The 21,908-nt window shown below is 41.7% G+C and overlaps 1 protein-coding gene across 3 annotated transcripts in view; it reads right to left on the bottom strand.

Moving 5' to 3' along the window:
* LOC118105802 (unconventional myosin-Ic) overlaps positions 1–21,908 on the bottom strand; it is a 57,785-nt gene that overhangs the window by 35,705 nt on the left and 172 nt on the right. For 2 of the 3 annotated variants that reach the window (XM_035153658.2, XM_035153657.2), the window contains exon 2: positions 21,529–21,813. In XM_035153658.2, coding sequence (XP_035009549.2) covers positions 21,529–21,618 — 90 coding nt within the window. In that variant the 5' untranslated portion in view covers positions 21,619–21,813. Of the gene's footprint in view, positions 1–17,248; positions 17,633–21,528; positions 21,814–21,908 lie in introns of those variants that run through there. The other variant, XM_035153663.2, reaches the window with a different exon arrangement.

A 21,908-nucleotide genomic window follows, 5' to 3' on the forward strand; every position in this document is an offset into this window, starting at 1 on the left:
TAGTGTGTGTTTCTGCAGGGTCATGCTGAGGCAGCATATTTATGCTGAGTTGGGGGGAGGAGGGGCTGTATCTGACTCCCAGTATCTCCCTCAGCTGTCAGACTTTAACCCTTTCTTATCCTCTATCTTATCCCAACTGACACTTACAATTCTATTCGGCGATACTAGATAGATAGATAGGTGCCTGAGCTGGAGCAGACACCGCAGAGACTGGAACACATTCATCAGAAGCACTGTTGCATTATGGCTCCATATATATTATATTATATGTGTTGGGTTTCCCCACACTGCTGACTCGTCAATGTGTCATCTATCTTGAGCGAAATTAAACTAGTCGTAGTTTCCCCTCTCGATATGCAAATGATCAAGACTGTAATCTGTGTTCATAACGACCAAATTATGTTGTTTCTACCCAGTCTGAGTTAACAGATGATGAAACTGAGTCAGTGTCGGTGTTTCTGCGTGTCAGTCCATATGACATGATTGGTTGTGTTGTATATTGGGTTTTCAATCAAAGTTTTATTCTCAGCTTCAGAATATATGTGACAGAATAACATATTATCACCTGCCTAATAATTGTATGGAAACTACCTGAAAGTCCTTATGACCTTCACACACTAAATGACAGCATATAACAATATGTCCTTCTGACCTTTATGACTCTGGGTCAATAATTGATATGATTTCAAAGCACTTTTATGGACATAAAGCCATGGAAACAATTAAACATTGTTTTACATTTGGCCAGCACTGCAAAAAGCAAGTGCATGAAATGTTGGCACAGGATTGTGTTTTTTCTGTTTGAGGTCTGAGCTTGATGAAGATTTATTGACTTCACTATTTACCAAATATTGTATGTGCATGTTTGTGTGTGTTGGGCTTTTTAGAAAAGCCCAAAATGTGTATAATTACCTCGATAGACCTCCATTCTTGCTACAGCCTTTCCTATAACACGCACAAACCACTTTGGGGGAACCACCAAATTAAACATCATGTTGTTTTAGTTGAGGGAAGGAAAAAAAGCTCAAATCCCACTGACCACATTCAGGGAAAATTCATGTGACCTTGACTCCGTGGGAAATCAGAAGTGGGAACTTTACTTTCGTCTCTCTCTCTCTCTCTCTCTCTCTCTCTCTCTCTCTCTCTCTCTCTCTCTCTCTCTCTCTCTCTCTCTCTCTCTCTCTCTGCTCCCCTCCCTTTAAATTCCTCTTTCCTCTCTCACTTCCTCTCCAGAAGAGTTTGCTCAGAATGATCTTGGATATATATATAGTAATTTTCCACTCTCCCTGCATTACCCATACAGTCCAGAAATAAGGGCTGGGAACGTGTCATTATGTAACATCCTGCCACACCAATAGCTCATATTTATTAGGAGCTAATGGCAAACTGCACCATACTGCACTGGTACAGCTCGGCCTGTGGAAGACTCATTTGCATCACTGTCCTCTCTCGTTTGAAGCTCAAGCCATTTCAGCTTAACACAGTGTTATGTGGAAATGTTGTGTAATCTTCCCTTTACACTATTACTCCACATCAGCTTGTCTTTGCCTCATTCATTCATTACACAAATGGAATCTACAAAGTAATTCAACTAAATGTGATGTCTGCAGCAGCTGCTCCGTGTACAAAAAACAAAAGAGAACTCTTACCACACATGGTGTCTTACCCTCTGGGTACCCACAATGCAGCATGTCGCCATACAATCTGAATGCTAACACTCGAGTCTCAAGCTTTATTACAGCATCCTGGAAGTGTTAGATTGAATTGTGTCAAACTGTGTGCTCACACCAATCACATTTACACCAAATATTGCTTGTTACATTTTGTCATATGACTTGCATATTTTTACAAGTGCAACAAACCAATGGTGGACATACTAATTCTAAACATGTTGTGTATGTGGAGTATGATGATTCTTCATTTCACAAACCATGGGTCTAACAACATCTAAACATACTACAGAGGCATGAAAACAATTTAGTTTTCCAATATAGTATAGACCATTGTATTGTTTTTCTCACTCATCAATCACATATTGGTCTTTCAATGAACATTAGGGATGCAACAATCTGATATGCACTGTAAATGTCATTATAAAATTCCATTTTATCCTCTATTAGTTATATTAATTCTATCACAGCAGGCCCCTAAATCACCTAAGCAAGGTCTAACAAGAATCTGACCAGTACACAGAATATATTTTTGGAAAAAGAACCTGATAATGCCACTGAATCAAGGCTGCGAATGGGAATCAGAGTCAGGAGAGAGAATCTGTATTGTGAGATTAAGAGTTGAGTACACTGGATTGGTGAATTCTTAATAAATATCATGATCAGTGTTGCACAAATTCGAGTTTGATCTACTTATTTAAAAAGGTACGCTATGGAGATATTGACCACTAGTATTGCTATAGAGCGGTGGTTTTATGAGTGGATCTGTGTTTTGTGTTTAACATACACACACAAGTCCACTGATCAAAAGGTGGTGGCAGGAAACGTAGCCATGCGACAACATGGTAGTGAGGATGAAGACTACAAGCAAGTAAACATGTTTTTTTTTTTATATATACATTTTTTCTTGTACACGTTTTTACAAGAAAACTACACAGTGTACTTTGGGTTTGAGTGATGACCCCAGTCCCTGAAATAAGAGCATTATATTTTGGAGGGTACGGGAGTTTGTTATTTGACTAAATATCCTGAATACATAAGTGGTCTTAAGCAAAAATCGGCCTTCAAAAGCTTAAACCAGTGAAATTCTAGTGTAAACCTTGATACGTAGGATTAGCATAATTATGGGAGGAGGACTTTACCACAGTTGTGTCATACAGAGAACACCCTTCATCACAAACCTGCAAGCATTCATTTCTCGCTGATGCTAAAGGTTTCATCAGACTGACAAATCCCAAGTGCTATGGATACTGATATGCTAGGCTATGACATCAGTAATACAACATGGGACCAGTCCTCCAGCTCAGTGAACCAAAATCATTCTCCCCACCACTACAATTAGCCTGGGAGTGAACGATAAAAATTTGCACAGCTTAAATTAAGACAAGACAGGAAAATAATAAGATGTTAAGATTTCGGTTTCATTTTTTAAATCTGCTGAAGAAACAAACAGAGCTCTGCAATTACATCAACTATCAGACATATATATGGTCCATATGATGACCCCACCCATCACTATAACAACATACCCTACAATTACTTTGCATGTCATCTAAAACTTCAGTCCCAGTGGGCAGAATTACGCTATAGCTGGCTTTTAACCAAAGCCAATATGTCCGCTACTCTGAGCAGAGTTACGTTAAAGAAACACATATAATTTGGTCGTCATGTGATGACAGACGGTCCAGCGATTAACCGAGAACACCATCTCCCTGGTAGATCATTGGCTTAAGGGCTGGGATACCAAGAGATAATAATCAACTATGCCGCAATAAGGAAATAAGCAGTGATATCAGTTCAAAGCTACGTGGAAAGTAAAAGGGATGAGCTGCAATCAGGTGAGTCCATATTGTGTTTCCCTCTAAACGTGAACACACTGCAGGACTATATGACTCTATCATGCAGTCTCCTCCATTTGTCTGACTGTTTCTGTGCATTGTTACTTTCCAGCAGGCCTGGCTCTCTTCCTGACACTCCACAGGTTTATTCAACCATAACAAAGCCGGTCTTGTAATCGGTAGTAATAAAAGTCATTAAAACTGCTTTCACAATAAATATAACGTGAACTTTTGGCCTTTCTCTGCTGCCTGGTACAGCTGTCAATGCGAGCTGTGAGACAAGAGCCAGAGGAGGATCAAACCTTAACCCTCTGGCTACAAATCAGAAAGGAAAAAAAAGACCAAGTTTCCCTTTTAAACCATTAAATACCTGCGTTAAGCTGTGGTAAATCTGCACCCCTCTCCCTAAACTAAAACACATTCATCCTGACATTAGCCAGACTGTCGTCCTCTCACCATCTCCTTCCCCTCACCTTTCACTTTACCTCTCTCCCACGCTCTTCTTTCACTTATCTCACTCCTTCATCATGATCATACTCAATCTTTCATTAGCCATTTTCAAACATGAACTCCAGAGGATGTCCGCAGAGTTGGGTCTCCTCCGGAGGTTGCCTTTCACACATGAACACAGCGGTAGATTTTCTGCTTAGACGTGTTCACAACGACACAGAATGTTCAGGTGAGGGGTGGTGCAGCAGGCAGAGACAGAACGTAACAAATAATTCTGCTGTAGAGATCATGTGTTTTTGTTTTTGTTTCATCCTGAGATATTTGTTTTCTTTGTGTTTTAACATTCACGCACTGAACTCTGGAGATTCTCCGCACTTTCTCCAGAGGAGGTGCATGTATGAACTCAAATGTCTGAGTGAGAGCCTCAAGATTATCTGTGGACTTTCTCCACCTGGCCCCAAAGTATTAAGTCCACAGAAAGTCGAGAGAACCCGACGTGAGAACACAGCAAGGGACCTGGATTCACTGCGAGCAAGTGGGGGGGTTGATGATGCAACAGATGCAAAAATGAATAAGACTAAAAGAAAACAAATATCTCCTGGTGACAAAGCGGGGGCCATACACGTAGAAGACACTGACGAAGATGTCTAGAGAGTTTGTTGTGATAACGGCCGACGCCGGTGTCTGTGTGAATAATGCGTAGGATTTGTTGCTGTTGTGAATGTGTCTGTGCAGAGAACCACCTGCTGGGTTTTGCATGTGTGAAAAGCAAAATGCGGGTAAAGCCCTTTCATATCTGAAAATGGCCATAGAAAGGTCATCAGCATCCCATTCTCTCACAGTGAATCCTGTGAAGGATCTCCTGATGTGTTCTCACATAGGCCCCTTCAGGGAAACTCTGGAGAAAGTCCGGAGGCTCTCACCTGGACATTTGCCTTCACACGTACTGCCCCTCCGGAGAATGTCCGTAACGTACAGAATTCAGTGCCTGTCTGAAAGAAGCTGTACAGTTACACCTGCTGAGTTATGTTGCATAATATCAACTATTTAAAACTAAGTCCTGCATCAGCCTTCAGTGGATATATAACCCAATCCGTAGATTTAAATTTTACAAAAAAAAGTCAAGAGGAATAGGAGGGAAGAATCCAAAATTAGCCAATGAGGCAAGAGACCAAAGACGGGAAGACAAAGAAAAAAATCAAGAGAAAAAGTAAATGGCAGTGTGGGGCGGCTGTGATGTCAGAGCGAAAGAATGTGAGCCATGTGGGCGGCAAACAAATCTGGAAACAGAAGAGAGGGCAGAAGAGACAGAGATACGATGAAAGAGAAGTATCGAAAAAGAGGATGAGAGGCAGGATGTTAGTGACAGATGGTGAAAGTGTCACAGTGAGGAGATATTAACATATCAAATAAAGTGTGTGTGTGTTCTCTGACATAACTCGCAGTCAGTCAGTTTATAGTGGCACAGCACTGTATTGACACAAGGGGGATCCCATGGGCCAAATACACTCACTCAAACTGTTCCCGTTTCTCTCAGCCTTCTTACTGTGCCTCGCTCTTTCTGCCCTCACTGCTCTGGGTTAAGTGAATCACCACAGTGTGTGTGCGTGCATGCGTGCGTGCGTGCGTGCGTGCGTGCGTGCGTGCGTGCGTGTACCCGACCATAGCAGAGTTAGATGTTTCCACTGTGAACAGATGTGACACCGAGACACAAAAGAGTAAAGCAGCAGGCTTGAAATTAAATTAATAAGGGAAACCAAGTTGTAGGTTCTTTTTTTTTTTGTTTAATTCAGACTCACACCAAATAAGGAGACACTCCCTGTCCCTCACACACACATATACACACCCACTTTTCCACTGTGGCTGCACTTTGGTCATGCAGGCATTTCCTAAAGAGTCTAGCGTCTTCCATAAAGACAAAATCCTCAGCTGAGCTGGGAAAGCGGATGAACCAGGGGAGGTTACTGATTGTGTGGATGAATGGAGGTGGGCCACATGTCCATTCAAGCCTTTACTGGAGAGTTACAACACACTGGTTCCTCGGCAGAACTATCAGACTGGTAATAACCTCATAGGCTCTAAATTAACAGCCTATTTTAAACTTGAGGTTTTCACAGCTGCTGAACGTGGTTTAAGTTTGACACATGTCGACACACATAGAGGTACAGAAGTGATTCTATAGATAGTCAAAGAGTAGCTTCAGAAAGTATTCAGGCCCCTTCACTTTTAGCACACTTTATTGTGTTGAGGATTCACATCTTAAATGAAAGTGTTTTTGCCCATCAATCTTCATCTAAATTCAATAACTTTTATCTTTCTTTCAGAAAACTATTCTGTGTTTATAGTAATACTTCAAACTGTGGTCAGGTGCATTTGCTCTAATTTTCCTGTATGGAATGTGCCCGGAGCCTGCCTGTGGCAAACTGAACTGAATAGGACATAGTTTCGAAAGATATACCTGTCTATATAAAGTCCCCCAATCCACACTGCATTTCAGGATAAAGAGGTCCGAGTAACTCTCTGTAGACCTCTGTGATGAACCTGTGTTGAGGTACAGATCAGGGCGAGCGTGTGTGCGAGTCTCTACTCTCCCAGTCTACAGGGCAGGTGGTGACTTGCTGAGGGAAGGAACTCAAAACATTGTCAACATTCTGTTTCTCCAACCCACGTTCCCACGATTTTCTACCTGCAGTGCGTATCTTCCCTGCTACTGGTCCGGTCTCTCACTTGTCCTTCACTGCCTCTTTGTTCTTTTCCACACCTCCCCATCTTTTCTTATACTTGTTCTGTCTCTTTTACATCTCTACTCTCCACTCCTATGGACAGAGGGCCTGTAGGTCTTATTTTATCTCCAGCAGGCCTTATATGGAGAGGAGCGCTGGCTGTAGGTTAAAACAATGTTGGCCTGGCTGCACTCTGCAGCCCAGCCCATGATTCAGACCCGAATCTGGATTACTTAATATAAATGTGCTTTCATAGGGGGACTGTTGGGCCTAGGCGAAGGTATGTTCTCTACTGAGTGCCATTCTACTTATATAATCCAATCATCAACTTCATGTTCCCAATGATAGACAAACTTCTAAGTAATCGCAATGATAGACGTACGGTGGCCCTGAGATCAACACATGGCAACTTAAGACAACAAATCCAAACGTACAAAACACATCCAAATTCAGACAGAATGAATGAATCTGCGATTGCACTAACAAGATAAAACAGAGGAGAGGAGTTGTTAATGCAGCTTATGTGTTCTTAAATGAATAGTGATGTTTTCTTCATGCTTTCAGGGCCACCATGCAGACAACAACATGCAGCCACTACTGTGAGGAATGCACAAAGTAAACATGGTAGTATTTCATCAGAGCTGAGTGACTGTAAAAAATGTGGGACCTATCAACATGTATCCAGAGCACAGTTATTATACAGCATCATAACAGCCTGAACCAAGTTGCTAAACTTCCAAACAGTGAGTTTCCTGTTTACTCCAAGCACTTCCTCTTAGCTGCTTAGACATTAATAACAGCTGAGCCACAGGACAAAATAAAACTAGACCATTAGAGAAAATAAATAAATGTTTTCCTCCCTATTTACATTATTTTAAAGCCATTTGTTTTATGTCCATCTGTGCCTCTGTTCTTTAGCTTCCATGTCATTTCCCTCTATTTTAATTTTGGGGGTATTAATCTGTAGTTTAGATAACAGGAAGGGGGTGTGCACACCTGCATGTGCACATACACACACATAGAAGTGTTCAGCTGTCCACACAGAGGGGCTGGGTGGAACATATAGTGCTTGGACCGGAGGCAAGAGCTTTTTGTTAAAAAGATGAAAAAAAAAATGGAAAAGACAGTAAAGAATTGAGAGGAAGTGTGACAGTTTGGAAAGATGGCTCCTCAGAGACCATCGGTTTCTCATTAAAGAGCTGTTGACATGTCAGGATCCAACTTAAAACTGACAAATGGATGGGAGTTTATACACGAACTGCTTCAACTCTGAGAGGAATCTCTGGAGAAAGTAACTTAACACAGACCATCTCCCAACACGAGAGGATAGCTCAGCAATTCGGTCTCAGACACACACTTAATTGTAACATCTCTGGAATCTGCACAGAGATTTATTACACAGGGTTGGGCTGTCGAGACATATACACAACTGCTCTGAAGGAGGGACACAAACATATGTTGGATGCTTTACTGAGAGGATTTCCATTGACTTCAGTCATACAACCTTCAGCTCCAATTTTAAAATAATTTTCATTGAATGTTTCCCACTTACACATGCACAAATGCACACAGTTTCCAGTGAAATGAAGGCTCTGACTGGACCAAACCAAAGAATCATAAAATGATGCTGCAGTGCAAACACACTACTGTTAAGGATGTTGCGGGTCAGCCAGCACCGACCAGTCAGCTACACATCCCTCACAACACACACACACACACTATCCTCCCAGCAATCCCTGTGATGGTATGTGCAGTGTTCTTAACTATATCAATAAATAATAAACTGTAAGATTTCCATTTTACATTGAACAGTAAATTATGGGCTTGTGTCCTCTGTGAAGTTCACACCAGTGTCACACCCGCAACAATTTAATCCCACTGGGTACGGATATAAATGAACAGTTGTTCCAGCAGAAGATTCCTTCACACACGCACACACACACACACAGTATAACCTAGGATTATTTGTGATTGTTGAGGAGGTATGCCACTTACTCAGCTGTGTTGAGGACAGAAATACCTTCATTAAGAAACAACTGGGAAATCCTGGTTGAGTGGGGGTTTGACATGCTGACCATGTAATTGTATTATTGCCAGTTTTAAAGTTTTTAAGAAATTTCACAATATGAGCAAGTCTGACAAAAACTTCCAGTGAACATGTGTCTACAGCCTAGCAGCTCTGTAAGGCTGCTTTGACCAAAATGCTGAAGTCAGCGTGCTTATGTGTTCACAATGACAAAGCAACATGCTGATGTTGAGCAGGTATAATGTTGTCTATGTTCACATCATAGTCAAGAGTGTAAGCCTGCCAACATTTGTTGATTAGCACAAAACACTAAATACAGCTGACACTGGTGTTTTGCATATACTAATTCATAAAGAAAAGTGTTAGACAGAATAACATATTGGGCAAATCTAGAGTGTCCCATTTGTGAAAACTTTGACCTGCTGCTGGCACCAAATAGAAGTTGAGATATTCCACTTACAGCCAAAAATGTCAACCTGCTTTAGAGCTGCAGGGTGGGGAGATTCAGTATGACTCATCTCATGAGGACCATGAATGTCTGAACTAAATTTCAGCGCAATCCATGAGGTGGATTCAGTCTGGATCAAATTAAGATGATGGACGACCAACCAATCAAAAATGCAATTTCAAAGCAATGTTGCTAATCCTGCTAAAAATGAAATGTGAAACACACTTTTCAAACTGAAAATAAGTTTATTAACCAAAGCAGGAAAACCACGACGTGCAGCCATGGAAAAGATTACAACACGGGTGAATATTAACCTCCTAAGCCAAAGAGTGAAGCAGTTTCCACAGGAGGTTAGCGCAACACTACAAGTGAGAGAGAGTGGTCTGATAAGGATTTCACATGGCACCAAGACAGCCTGTCCTTTATACACTTTACTATCTTTGTCAACTTTGTCATTTACAGCTCACTAAGGGCGTTACCCAGTGTTGCACCTTATGCATTCTGGGATACAAACCAGCAGATTTCCACCTTCAATATCAAATAGAAGGATAGAGTAGAGGAGTGGATGGATATTGCTTAGATATCAATATTAGACATCAATCAAATTCTTATTTGCACCAGCCACTCTAATCTCATTCATCAGCTGTGTTTGCATTCCTGGCTGCTTTCTCTCTTTGCTTTCTTTGTGTTGGTATCTGATGCTTTCATGCTATATTTCCTTTTTCGTTTCTAAACCTCACAACACCACCCCAAGTTATATGACATGTCTATTATGCCCCATTTCTCACATTCTTCCTCTCGCTCTTATTTTATGTCAATCCTCGTCCTTCTCCTCTAAATCCCTCTCTCTTTCTCTGTCCAGGTCCAAGGCCACACCTTCCTGTACTGTGCTGACGTTATCAAAGCTCCATGGAAAGACCTGGTTAAAGGTTAACAAACAGTACTGAGTGAGAGAGTAAGCCCTTATAACCTTAACAATTAAATCATGAATAGGCGGCATTTAAATAGCACCATATTCCCGGCTGCCTAAATGATGCTGATGTTTGCTGTATTGTCCCCATAGGAAAGGCTATGGAAAACACACATAGACAGAGACTCAGTAAAGAACTCCAGCTGAATTGCAGAACTGGATTCTTCTTGATCTGCAATAAGCCCAAATAGAATCATGATGAAAATAATTGCTAAAGGCAGAAGTTGATGGATTAGAATGAATAACGTCAATGTAAGCTATATCCTGTTAGCAACTGAGCTAACTAGTGGACTGCTGGCTGTCCCGCTCAGAGAGTTTGTTTTTTACTTTTTTATAAAATTAAATTATGTTGAATCCTGAGAACAAAATGTAAACAGCTCAGTAGTGGGCGACCATTAGGCTTTTCAATGGCCTATGTTGATATTCAGATGGCCTGTATATGAATATTATGCTGTTCGTATTTATAAGATCTGATCAAATACAACAATTTAATAACAATAACAAATGAGACACAAAATTGCTGAACTAATGTTAAGAGAATAATTTCTTTGGTGATAATTTGTGTCTGTTGGATTCTGCTTGTGTGAGGGGTCATGTTTCAGCAAACACTGAGATTTTCCCCTTTTGTGTGATATCACAACAAACACAGAGTGTGTGGGTGTGTCTCAACAGTCGACAGCATGGTCTGGAAGCGGTTGGAAAATCACAGGTAGGCGACATACACAGGAGAGGAGCTGACATAATTACAGGTATGAGGTGGTACAAGATCCAGAGGGCTCAGGTAAGTTTGTCATGATTACAATGATGAGCGGAGAGGGAGGAGGGACGATCAAACACTCATTGAGTGTACAAAACACAAATACTCATCAGAACATGCTGAACAGGCAAAGAATAAGCTGGTTGTAAGTGGTGAATACGTATAACTCAATTACAAAAAGGTGTTCCTAATATTTTATCCACATGGAGATATTTACAGGTGTCATGGGTCTATTTAAGGATTGTCATACACAGTTTACTGAGGGATTTCTCCTCCTCAGACCACCTATCTTCTCCATGTGTGAGAGGCAGGGCTGGAATACAATGACTCACATTAAATAGGCATTCAAATAAACATCAGTCTATTATTGTACATGGATTATTTGTTTTAACTCAAGTGGGGCCAAGCGGTTGAGGAACATCAGGAAAAACTAAAGAGTGGTGCTCTGATGTCCTGGTAAAATGTCAAAAATAGACCCAAAGCGCGCACGCAGCACGCACGCACGCACGCACGCACGCACGCACGCACGCACGCACGCACGCACGCACGCACGCACGCACGCACGCACACACGCACACACACACACACACACACACACACACACACACACACACACACACACACACACACACACACACACGGGTGTGCCTTGGCAGTGTACACAGAAGATGTGCAAGAGCAAGTGAAATAGGATTAGCACTTATCTGTCATTATCTGGTTAATCTGAGTGAAGGTGTGCAGCTAAGGGTGTGTGGGACAGTGTAGAACTGAACAAGATTAGGAAGTGAGCTAGTCAGCACTGTTGCAGGTAAATATGAATGAACAGTTTCATTGTCTCAGCTGATGCCAACATCATTCTGTCAGATGAGAATGTGGCAAAGCAAGAAACTCATGAAATGGACTTAAAATTGGCCCTTCAAGCCTGCTTTTATTTTATTGCCAAGGATACATGCAGTTATTACTTAAAAACCACATGCCGCTCCATTGTCCTGCAGGTTTAAGTTCCACTCTACTCTACTTTTAAGACTCAAGAATAAAGGGAACATATACGGTTAATCCCTATATCACATAATAACTCCTGAACAGGTTCAGCAAGTAAGTGAGGAAATTAATCTAAACCTAAGCAGACAAATTGAAAATTATAGTAGATCGTTTTCAAAGCCTTTGTCATATTGCATTCATTCATGAGTCATTTGAGGACTTCCCATATCCTGCAGACACACTGCATGTACAAAAATGGCAGTGAGGCTGGCATGGAGTTTGACTCATTTCCAGGGTGGTTTCCAGTCCCACAGCAGTCAAGGCTGTAATACTGAAGAGAAGTAGGACTCAGTCACTCACTTTTATTCCCAGCATTTAGGGCGGGGCTGGCTCTACCGCCGGGCTAGCTCTGGGATGTGGGAAAGAATCGCATGGAAAAGCAAAAGCAGCTGCCCACAGCAGCAGGCTAAAAGCAACCAGGCATACACACACAAAAACTGTACATACACACCCTCAAACGCTGTGAGTCATCATCATACAGGTAACACATATTCTGACTCACTGCCAAACACATACTCTCATTATCTCCATTCAACTAGATCCTCTTTTTCCTTACAAAGTGTTTCTGTAGAATTCCCAACACATTCTGCCATCTGATGCAACTACAGTAAGACAGCAGTGCTCACAGTGTTTTAATCTTTCACTGTTCATACTCGATTTACTTGAACTGCTTTCACTGCCTGTGTCTTAGTTTACACACTTGAGACAATGTTAATTTATTTCAGAACATCCACCACAACTGCTACTTCCATCTCAATTTATTCAACTATAGATCAAATTACACCTCTATTCCTTTCAGTGCTTGCATCTAACTGACACTTCCTTAAAGCTAAGGTTGGTACCAAAACACTTTTTATTTTATTTGTTGAAATACGCTACACATCCCGATAGCCATTAATTATTAAAGTCAACTGTTCTGTGGCAGAACTGTAATAAACATAACCAGTAATTTAATTCAGACCCAATGTAATGTGCTCTCACTGTGCATGACCGGAGTCTTCAGCTGGAGAGACATACACTGCTGAAGCAGAGGCGATAGCCAGAGGTTAGCTAACGAGTGACGGAAAGGTCAGTGCATGTTCCTGTGTTTACGGGGAGTAGCTTTGACGAGAGGGCCGATGGGACGTTGTGGGATGTATCTGTTGCAAGTGTAACCTGCTCTTGTGAACTTTTCCAGGATTACTTACCCTAGCTATAATTCAGACCAGTTTACAACACCAAATAGTCAAGGTTTTTCACAGCAGCTTTTAAGTTAGTGTGCATGATGGTGAACACTTATATTCCGTAACCACTCAAGTTGTGAAAGTGAAATTAAGCCTTAGAAAGATGGATGCACACTGAAATAGGTGAATACACTGATTTAATCTAATCAACCACTAGATCTCTGCTTGAGGCAAACATGTTCTCAAATAGTAAAACACACTGTTATGTATATGCTGCTTCTTATCCTATATCCCTATCTCTCCGTCTCCTATGTCTGCCCGGCAGAGCTGAGAATCAATAACCATCCCATCCATTGTCCCTAACACATTCCCAACTCAATGTGTGACTCAACTCCCCATGTACTCACAGTCTGTATCAGCAGTAGTCATCATTTAAACAAGCTCCCACACAAACCACCAACATTATGACATCAATTTATGCATGACTTAGCCTGATCTTTGACTTATCTCAGTCTCATCCCTTAGTTTTACCAAGCATATATCAGATTATGGACATCTGTCTTTTTTTTCAAGATCAGATATTAGCTATTAGCCTGTTTGTTTCATTAACCTCAGATGGAGATTCCCCCATGATCAACAAATACTGCAAATGGTTATAGATTCAAATATAACTGTTCTTTTTAACAGCTCTTACTGTAGCTTCAAGGGCTGGGCAATAAAATGTTAACAATTATTCAAGTTCAAAGGCCATGAATCCACTTTGTACTAAGAAATGCTGTTGCATTGGGACCTTATCAGTCCTATTCTAGGCTTAGTCTAGTGTGGTATCAGTACTAAACGTTATCAGAGCTCTATGTCCAAGGCCCTTCACATAACTCAATGGTTGGGTTCACACTGTAGTCACAGATTCCTGGTCTTAAACTGGGCATGGCTGTAATGTGTATGACATAGAACAGCTGTAGAACTCATTAGTGAAGTTATACATAGAGTTTTGCAATTTTAGTAGTAAGCTAGTATGCACTACGCCTTTTCTCCTTTTCCTGCCCGCTCTCCCACTTCTTCCATTAAAAGGTAGTATAAATGGCTTCTTCAAGGATTAGTTTGACAGTTTGGGAAATACAAGTTCACTTTTTTGTAGGATACCAGTTTTGTCTGTGCGCTAAATATATGGCTACAGCTAGCAGGTGGTTAGCATAAAAGACAGGAATCTGAGGGGGAAACAGCTTGGCTCAGTGCAGGGTAAAAAAAAAATCTAGCTACCAGCATCTGTAAAGCTCATTAATGAACATGCTATATAATGTTTGTTGAAGTTGTTTAAAAAACACAAGCTAAGCTAACCTGCAAATAAGTGGATGGTCTAAAACATCGAACTATCCCTAAAACATCTATAACTAATTTCAATAATATGTTTGTAACATTTCTATGAACAAGAATATAACGAACCAAAAAAAAAGACTTTCAGTCTCTGCGTAAAAAAAAAATGTTTTCTACCCACTGGGATTAGTAGAAAATCCATCAATTGGCCCTACATATAGAGAGTAACATTTTCCGCTGCAAACTAAATAGAGGAATGTTAAAATCTCTGAATCAAAAAAGGCACAAGTACGTGCAGGTGGCCAAGGGGGAGTCACTTACTCACTGGCTTCCTACCTACAAACTGGGCCAGTGTTTTGCCCACTTCTTTCATTTGTATGGTGTAAACTTTCTTCATCATGGCGGCTGTATCTTTAGCAGACATGCCATGTGTTGATGTCCACTAGTTTGACATGACAGTTGCACACTAAAAGGTCATGAAAGTGGAAATAAATCCCCTGCTGAGCAGTTACGATAACACAGGTCAAGTACATACATGTGTATGAAAAGATATGCATGCAAGAGTGTCTTTCCTGTTGTAGAGGTGATGGTGGGAGTCTGGCTAACAGCCAGGCCATCAGGTGTATCCTATGGGTTCCACCCAACATGTAACTGAGAGATGACCGGGAGAACCTTCACCCTGTTAACATCAGTTCCTGTGTCAAACTAAATAAAGTGACACGCTCCTCATAGTAGGGTCCAGGGACAGCCAGGTGTCCAAAGTTAGGGGTCCAATATCACATTCAATTTCACAAAAATGGAGTTCAGCAGTTTACCTCTCCAACATGTCCATACTCCATGAACTATGGATTAGTAAAGATAGAAATCTTCCATGAAGGAATCCACTAACTTCAATAAGAATGAAAGCAAAGTCAGATAAATAGTCAAACAACTGGGTAGGAGTAAAATATCTACTTTCCCTCATCTGTAAAACCTCCTCAAGTAAAATGAAAAAGACAATCATAAGCCTCTGTGTTTGATTATTCTTACATTAATGTGAGCATCTTACAACATACAAAACCAGTTCACAAGCCCTTTTTATTCTATTTATGCTTACATGGGTACTATCTATACATAGCAAAAAGACTCACTGTGTAGAAGCAGGCAGACTTTGAGGGTGATTCTCATTCTAATCCCAAATTTCCCAACACCACTCTAACCAAAACAGCCACGATCCAGAAATACCATGAAAAAACACAGCCTGTCGAGACTAAAAACAGCCTGAAGCACAGCACTGAGGGAAAAATCTGCCTTTGTGCATCTGCACGAAATCCGTCCAATGGAAACAGCAGCTAAGTGAATCTCAGCAGGGAGTCCACAACACATGCATCTGCTTTGTAAAAACGTATTGACACCAGTACATTGATGTGCGTTTTGTTCCAAGCTGGATAATAGTGCAGGGCTATCACGCTGAATATTCTGTGCATTCAGTGTAAACGGCCACAGATGTTCTTGGATTAGACATACTCGGCTGTCATCTTAAGAAGCTTAAATCAAATTTACAGCAGAGTGACAGGCGGAGTGCCTGGAGGTCCTGCCCTCCACGTGACCTCCAAGCAACAGGTCAGCTGCCCTAAGCAACTTGAACCCAGATGAATATCCCGCTGATGCTGGCTCATTTCTTTGCACGCCTCTCCCTATGGGCCTATGTTTTGGCATGAACAAGTTTGCACGGTATGCCAGGTGCCTTGTTCCCTTGTGTTTACTTCATGTCCAAACCACACACACATTAACAGGTGGACAGGCTTGTTGACAAAGCCTTTGACATCCACAGAGTAACTTTCTCAGGGAGAGCTGGGACAGCTGAAGTCAGGCCAGCTGCTGGCAAGACTGCAAGGGGGCTTTAAACATTGCACTCGGGGATGGGATGAGGTCAGTTTAGCTGTTTTTTTTCATTTGTGGACACAGGTTTGCTTGCATTTCAGAAAGAAACTGCCATCACTTCAGTGATCAATACACCTATGATGGAGATGATTACCAGCTATTCACCTACCACTACAATACAGATGGTGGCTGTTTTTTTGCACTTTAAATCAACGAGAGGGAGAGAGGCTGTGAGATTAGCCATTTAGTGAACTGTCTTAATCTGTGTCTGTCTGGCGTCCATAAAAAGACTGGACCCAACCTGGAGGATTTGGAGTTGTAGGCGACATGACGAATCAGTACGTGGCTGAAAGTTCACCACACTGCACTGAGAGGACACAGGGAAGCTGCAGGTCCTGGACCACACGTCTCTCAAACATACCCATAATTTATTTTTATTTGCCAACTGCTCTTTAAATTCAACGGAAGATATGCTCAGAAACCACAGATAGCACGGATTCTTTAAATCGGCATTAACAGAATCCAAATAAAGTTGTCAACTTCTGGTCTGAGCTACGCTTGTTCGCAATAACCTCTGAAGTATCTCCACGCTGAGAGGCGTAATCTAAGGAGTAACAGGGAGAAGGTCAAGTGTAAAGGCTTTAATAGCGTCAACGAAACAAACCATTCAAACGTTAAAAACACGCAGACCTCCTCAGTGACTGTCAGTGATTTGTCGTAGCCCTCGATCGCGTGTTTTCACGTGTAAATCGGTTGCTAACCGGCCGCACGGCGTTAAATTGTGCTATTTTTGAATGGAATTTGGTGAAGCGCTATCGCCATATGGCACACATCAAGTCACTCATGCTACAAATCCCACAGCAGAAACTTTCCAGAGACACAACTCGCTCGCCATTACAGTGACCAGTGAACAGATAGCATCAACACGGTGGAGCTAACAGAACGTGGACAGTCGCTGGTTCAGGTGTTCAGGAGGGAAACTTACCTTAAAAACAGCCGAGGTCAAACACGGTCTCTTCTCTCACTGGGCTCGTATCGTCCACACAGCGGAGTGGAGGTTTGTGAGTCCGCCGGTGACTGGTGTGTGTGTGTGTGTGTGTGTCTGACAGAGGAGGGTGCCGCTGAGGGTGTGTGTGTGTGTGTGTGAGTGAGTGAGTCCTGCGGGGTTTCTCCCTCCGGACCCTCCCACAGCAGCGCTTCCACCGCGGGCTCTGACCGCCTGTCACCGCCGAGGCTTCCCTCCAGACCGCTGCCCCTCAGGAGGACCGCACCCCCTCCTCCTCTGGTGGTCCACCGGCTCAGCCACAGCCACCCCACACTGTATGTACTGGTGTTAATGGGAACAACTATGGAAGTAGTGTGAGGTTTCAATGTGACTTCCACCTCCTATGGGAGTGGTGTGGTCATATCCACCTTCCTTTTCTTTCACTGCCCTGCTGCACCACCAGGAAGTTCAGCGACACAACCCACGTCTCCAGCACGGGTTTAATTCAGCGGTGATCGGTTATTTTACTGTAAAATGGACGATAAAGCCTTTGGAGTTTGGTGCGAGGCTAATGTGGAACAATAATACACGTAGGAATGGAGGGGGGGGCAATCTGCACACACGGAAGCTAAACTCTATTCAAATATGTCCACGAGGCTGGACATGAGTGACAACCCCACATTATATCAGGAGAAGTCAGAGGACAGAGCGGCATCGATCGGCGTTTAAAAAAAAAAACATTCATTCATTGATTCATTAATAATAACCACATCTGGACGGGGGCGTTGCACTACATACGAGTCCATCTCTTCCACATGCAGATGTCATCCAGCTGTGAATTACACCACAGTTGCAAAATAAAGTGCCAAGGTTGCAAGAAGCTGTGCCACAATATCCAGTGACATCAGTTTGGAAGAGTTCTCGTACCCTCTACTGTTACAAGAGGCGTCACTGCACCTTCTGTCGCTGCGGACTGAGTGACACACACACACTGACGATGTGAGCGTGAGGCAATATGTTGAAACTGTGAGCTGAGAATTTATTTTTTATTTTCAATAAATGAACACCGTTATATCCTTAAAAAAAATGTACTTTAAAAATACACTAAAGCTTTTATTCTTATTAACTTACTGGAGGGCCTGTGAGGGAGGTCATTGGGGTCATGTGTCTTTACCATGATTTCACCCACTGTAATTCTCTATGACAGAAAAAGTGGGATCATAAATTTAACTCTCATTAATGCCTTTTCAAATTTTTTGATTTTTAACATTTTAATGTTTTTCTCATTATCTGTTTTTCTGTTATTAGTCAGGATTACGCAAAAACTACTTGACAGATTTCCACGAAACTGGGTTAGGGTGGGAGGGGAGAGGGGGTGCAGTATGGGTCAGAGAAGAAGCCATTACATTTTGGGGTGGATCCGTATCAGAGGGTGGATCACTTTCTTTAAAATGTGATATAGGGCGTTTTTAAACATTTCTATGGATTTCTCAGAGGATAATGCATGTCATGTCAACATGTGTACGGGACTGATATTCATGAGTGTGTGCAATTTGGTGCAGATCCAAATAAAAATCCAGATCTAGTGAATTTAAATCTGGTTCTATAAGGAGACTGTTGGGGGCTATCTCAGTGGCATTCTAGTTAAATTATGTTTTGCTCTTATTTTTATTTCTACTGACTCATCTATCCAGTCTTTATTTTCATTGGCCTAAAATAAATCACATTCAAAAAGCAATGTAACAACGTGTAACTCTTTAAATGTAGACTGGAAAGCTTGTTGCTAGGTACTACAGCCATGACCTCAGTGACATTAATGACAGATTGCATCCTCGTTGTACTTCTGTGTGGTATGTCCAGAATGAAAGAGAAGGAAATACTTCACTACAGAGCTGTCTGTCATCCCGGACATGGTTGCAGACTAACACAACTTGTGTCATGCTCATGTGAAGGTGACCTCACCCTGCTGGTAAGCTAGCTGTCAATGTCCGAGCTGAAGTGCAATAGGTCCATACTGCCGGAGGGTGGGGTGATTGATTCAGCGACCCACAACCAATGGCATTCACAGAAAAACAAACAAACACACACACAGGCACACACACACACACACACACACACACACACACACACACACACACACACACACACACACACACACACACACACACACACACAGGTTGTATCCTGTTGACAAGGCAATGTCAGACAGACAGACTGTACTGGAAGGGAAAGGCCGGTCATGACACCGACACCCCCGACCTCTTCTTCCAACTCTTTATCAGTTCCACTGCACTAACAAACTGACAAACCAAGACCAGGAAACACTGCCAGAACTTAGCCAAACAAATTCAACGTTTCCTCTTGTTTTTGAGTCAGTTACCTCAACAGCATATTTAAATTCCCCTACTTTTCAGAACCCCGCTTAATTTCAACGTTCACCATATTTCTGTGAATAATATAATAAATAATGCAGGGAGACAGAAATTGTGAAATCAAAACTTGCACATGTGCACACACACACACACACACACACACACACACACACACACACACACACACACACACACACACACACACACATCCAAACATACAGGGTGATTTGACCTTGTAGGAATGTAGGAAGGAGGGAAAAAGTGATGCTGTGTACTGGAATGTCTTTGTCGCTTCCTCCACGTCCAGGCTACAGTACATTCCACAACTCCCCAATCATCGCTTACCAGCAAACAGCAGGTTGCATTAACCACGCCACATTCCTCTCACTATACATCCTAATCAGGTGTCGGCCCACACTAAACTGTACCAAATGGTACCCTCTACCACGGGAGGTACAAAAAGCCCACTCCCTTCATTCCTTAGATACTGTTTATATAGATATTAGACATCAGCTGTCTTTATTACTCCTATATGAGGCAAGAAAACATACAGTGTGTGGCACATGTTTAAATGTTTTATAGCAACCGATTTATGTTATATGTTCCTGCATGGACACGGTTTTGAGGTAATAAGTAAACCATAACATGCCAACAAAATTTCCACATTTAAAAATGTGAGTACTTCAAACTTTAGAGCCTGCGGCAGTAGAGACGACAGAGTGATTTAATCTGACCTTCCCTGCCTGGTATATACACATGTCTGTTAAATCCTTTCAAACAAACTCCAATGCTCATAATGTAGGAAATGCCCTGTAGCGAGCTCGGGCAAAGTAGAGTGTGTCTGTTACCACACCTATCACTTCAACCTGGTATAAACGCCACTTGGGGGCAGCGGAAACAAGCTGTAAACTTAACGCACTGACACATTATCACTTCTCTAGATATGGCCAAGTTGTGAGTTAACAGTTGCGTTTCAGCAGAAGGATCAGCACTGGCATTCATTTCATTTGAAGTTTCATAATGAAAGTTAAAACTACAACATTCTGTTTGCAAATCCACCTGTTAGACATATCAGTATCTTTTAGCTGCTAAATGCTACACTCTGTTCTTGAGCTAGTCGCTAACTTTGTTAACTGTTAAAAAACTGTTAAAAAACTGCACTTACTCTGCAGGGGAACTGCAGAGTTAGTGCTACATTTCACCAACAGGAGGCCTCCTTTCTACATACAGTAGGCTACAAGCTAATGGACCAGTTGTTGATATATATTGATCACATAAAATTCAATAGTACACGCACTGAAAGTATCTTCCTGTGACATTAGATTTCTGTGTTTAGTCACTAACGTTGTTAATAAACTGTGTAAATAAGAAAAAAACAACAACAATGTGGACCCATCAATTCATCGTGCATTTACCAAAGTATGTTTCAAGGTTGACACCTTTAATGTGGAATTTATCTTTCTACATACACTGATCTTTGACCTCTTAAAGAAATGCTTCTTATCTGCCATATGTAAATCTCGTCTGCAGGAGTTTTACTTATCAATGTTGCATGGATCAGGACTTTTCATAAATTACTAATAAAGTGTTTGTATTACAAGGAGATTTAACCCTTTTAAAAGTAATGAACTCTGAATAATGCCTCTTATCATTCTGGGAGCACTGCTTAAATCATACCACAGTATTTTTTTTTATGCTTTAATCAAATTAAAATGGTAACGGTGTAAATTGAAGCAATATACCATTTTTTAAATGTGCTAATGTTTTCCAACATCATCCCCATGGATGGTGATTCCTATAACGTCAACTGTGCCAGCACATACCCTCTGAGCCCTGTAAAGATCCACTGAACTGAGGGACAAGTCGGGAAACTCTGACTCCAGATGTGGACACTGTGTGTGAACTGACCTTGCAGTGGTGGCAGTAGTGTTCTCCATTTTTCCCTGGAGAAAGGATTATTTCCCCTGTCGGGATAAGTTGGATCGTCAGTTCCATCATTGTTTCTGCTTTTCTCTCCTTCCTCTTCCCGTCCTTTTTTATTTCGTTTATTTAAAAAAAAAGGGATTCTGTCTTTCTGTTCCTTCCCCACAGATGAGACAGATGAAAAGTATTACACCTCTCCCCTCAGGTCCGTTGGCAAATCCTTGTTTCAGGGCAGGGTGAATGTGCCAAGAAGACCATCCCTAGACAAACCTGAAAAAGCACAAATGGGACACTTTGACTCTCATCAGATTTATGTAACAATAAATCATAAATCTCTCCCTACATGCATATGAAGAGAGGCGGGT

This window comes from Hippoglossus stenolepis, chromosome 4 (assembly GCF_022539355.2).
Source record: "Hippoglossus stenolepis isolate QCI-W04-F060 chromosome 4, HSTE1.2, whole genome shotgun sequence".
In the NCBI taxonomy this organism is placed as follows: domain Eukaryota; kingdom Metazoa; phylum Chordata; class Actinopteri; order Pleuronectiformes; family Pleuronectidae; genus Hippoglossus; species Hippoglossus stenolepis.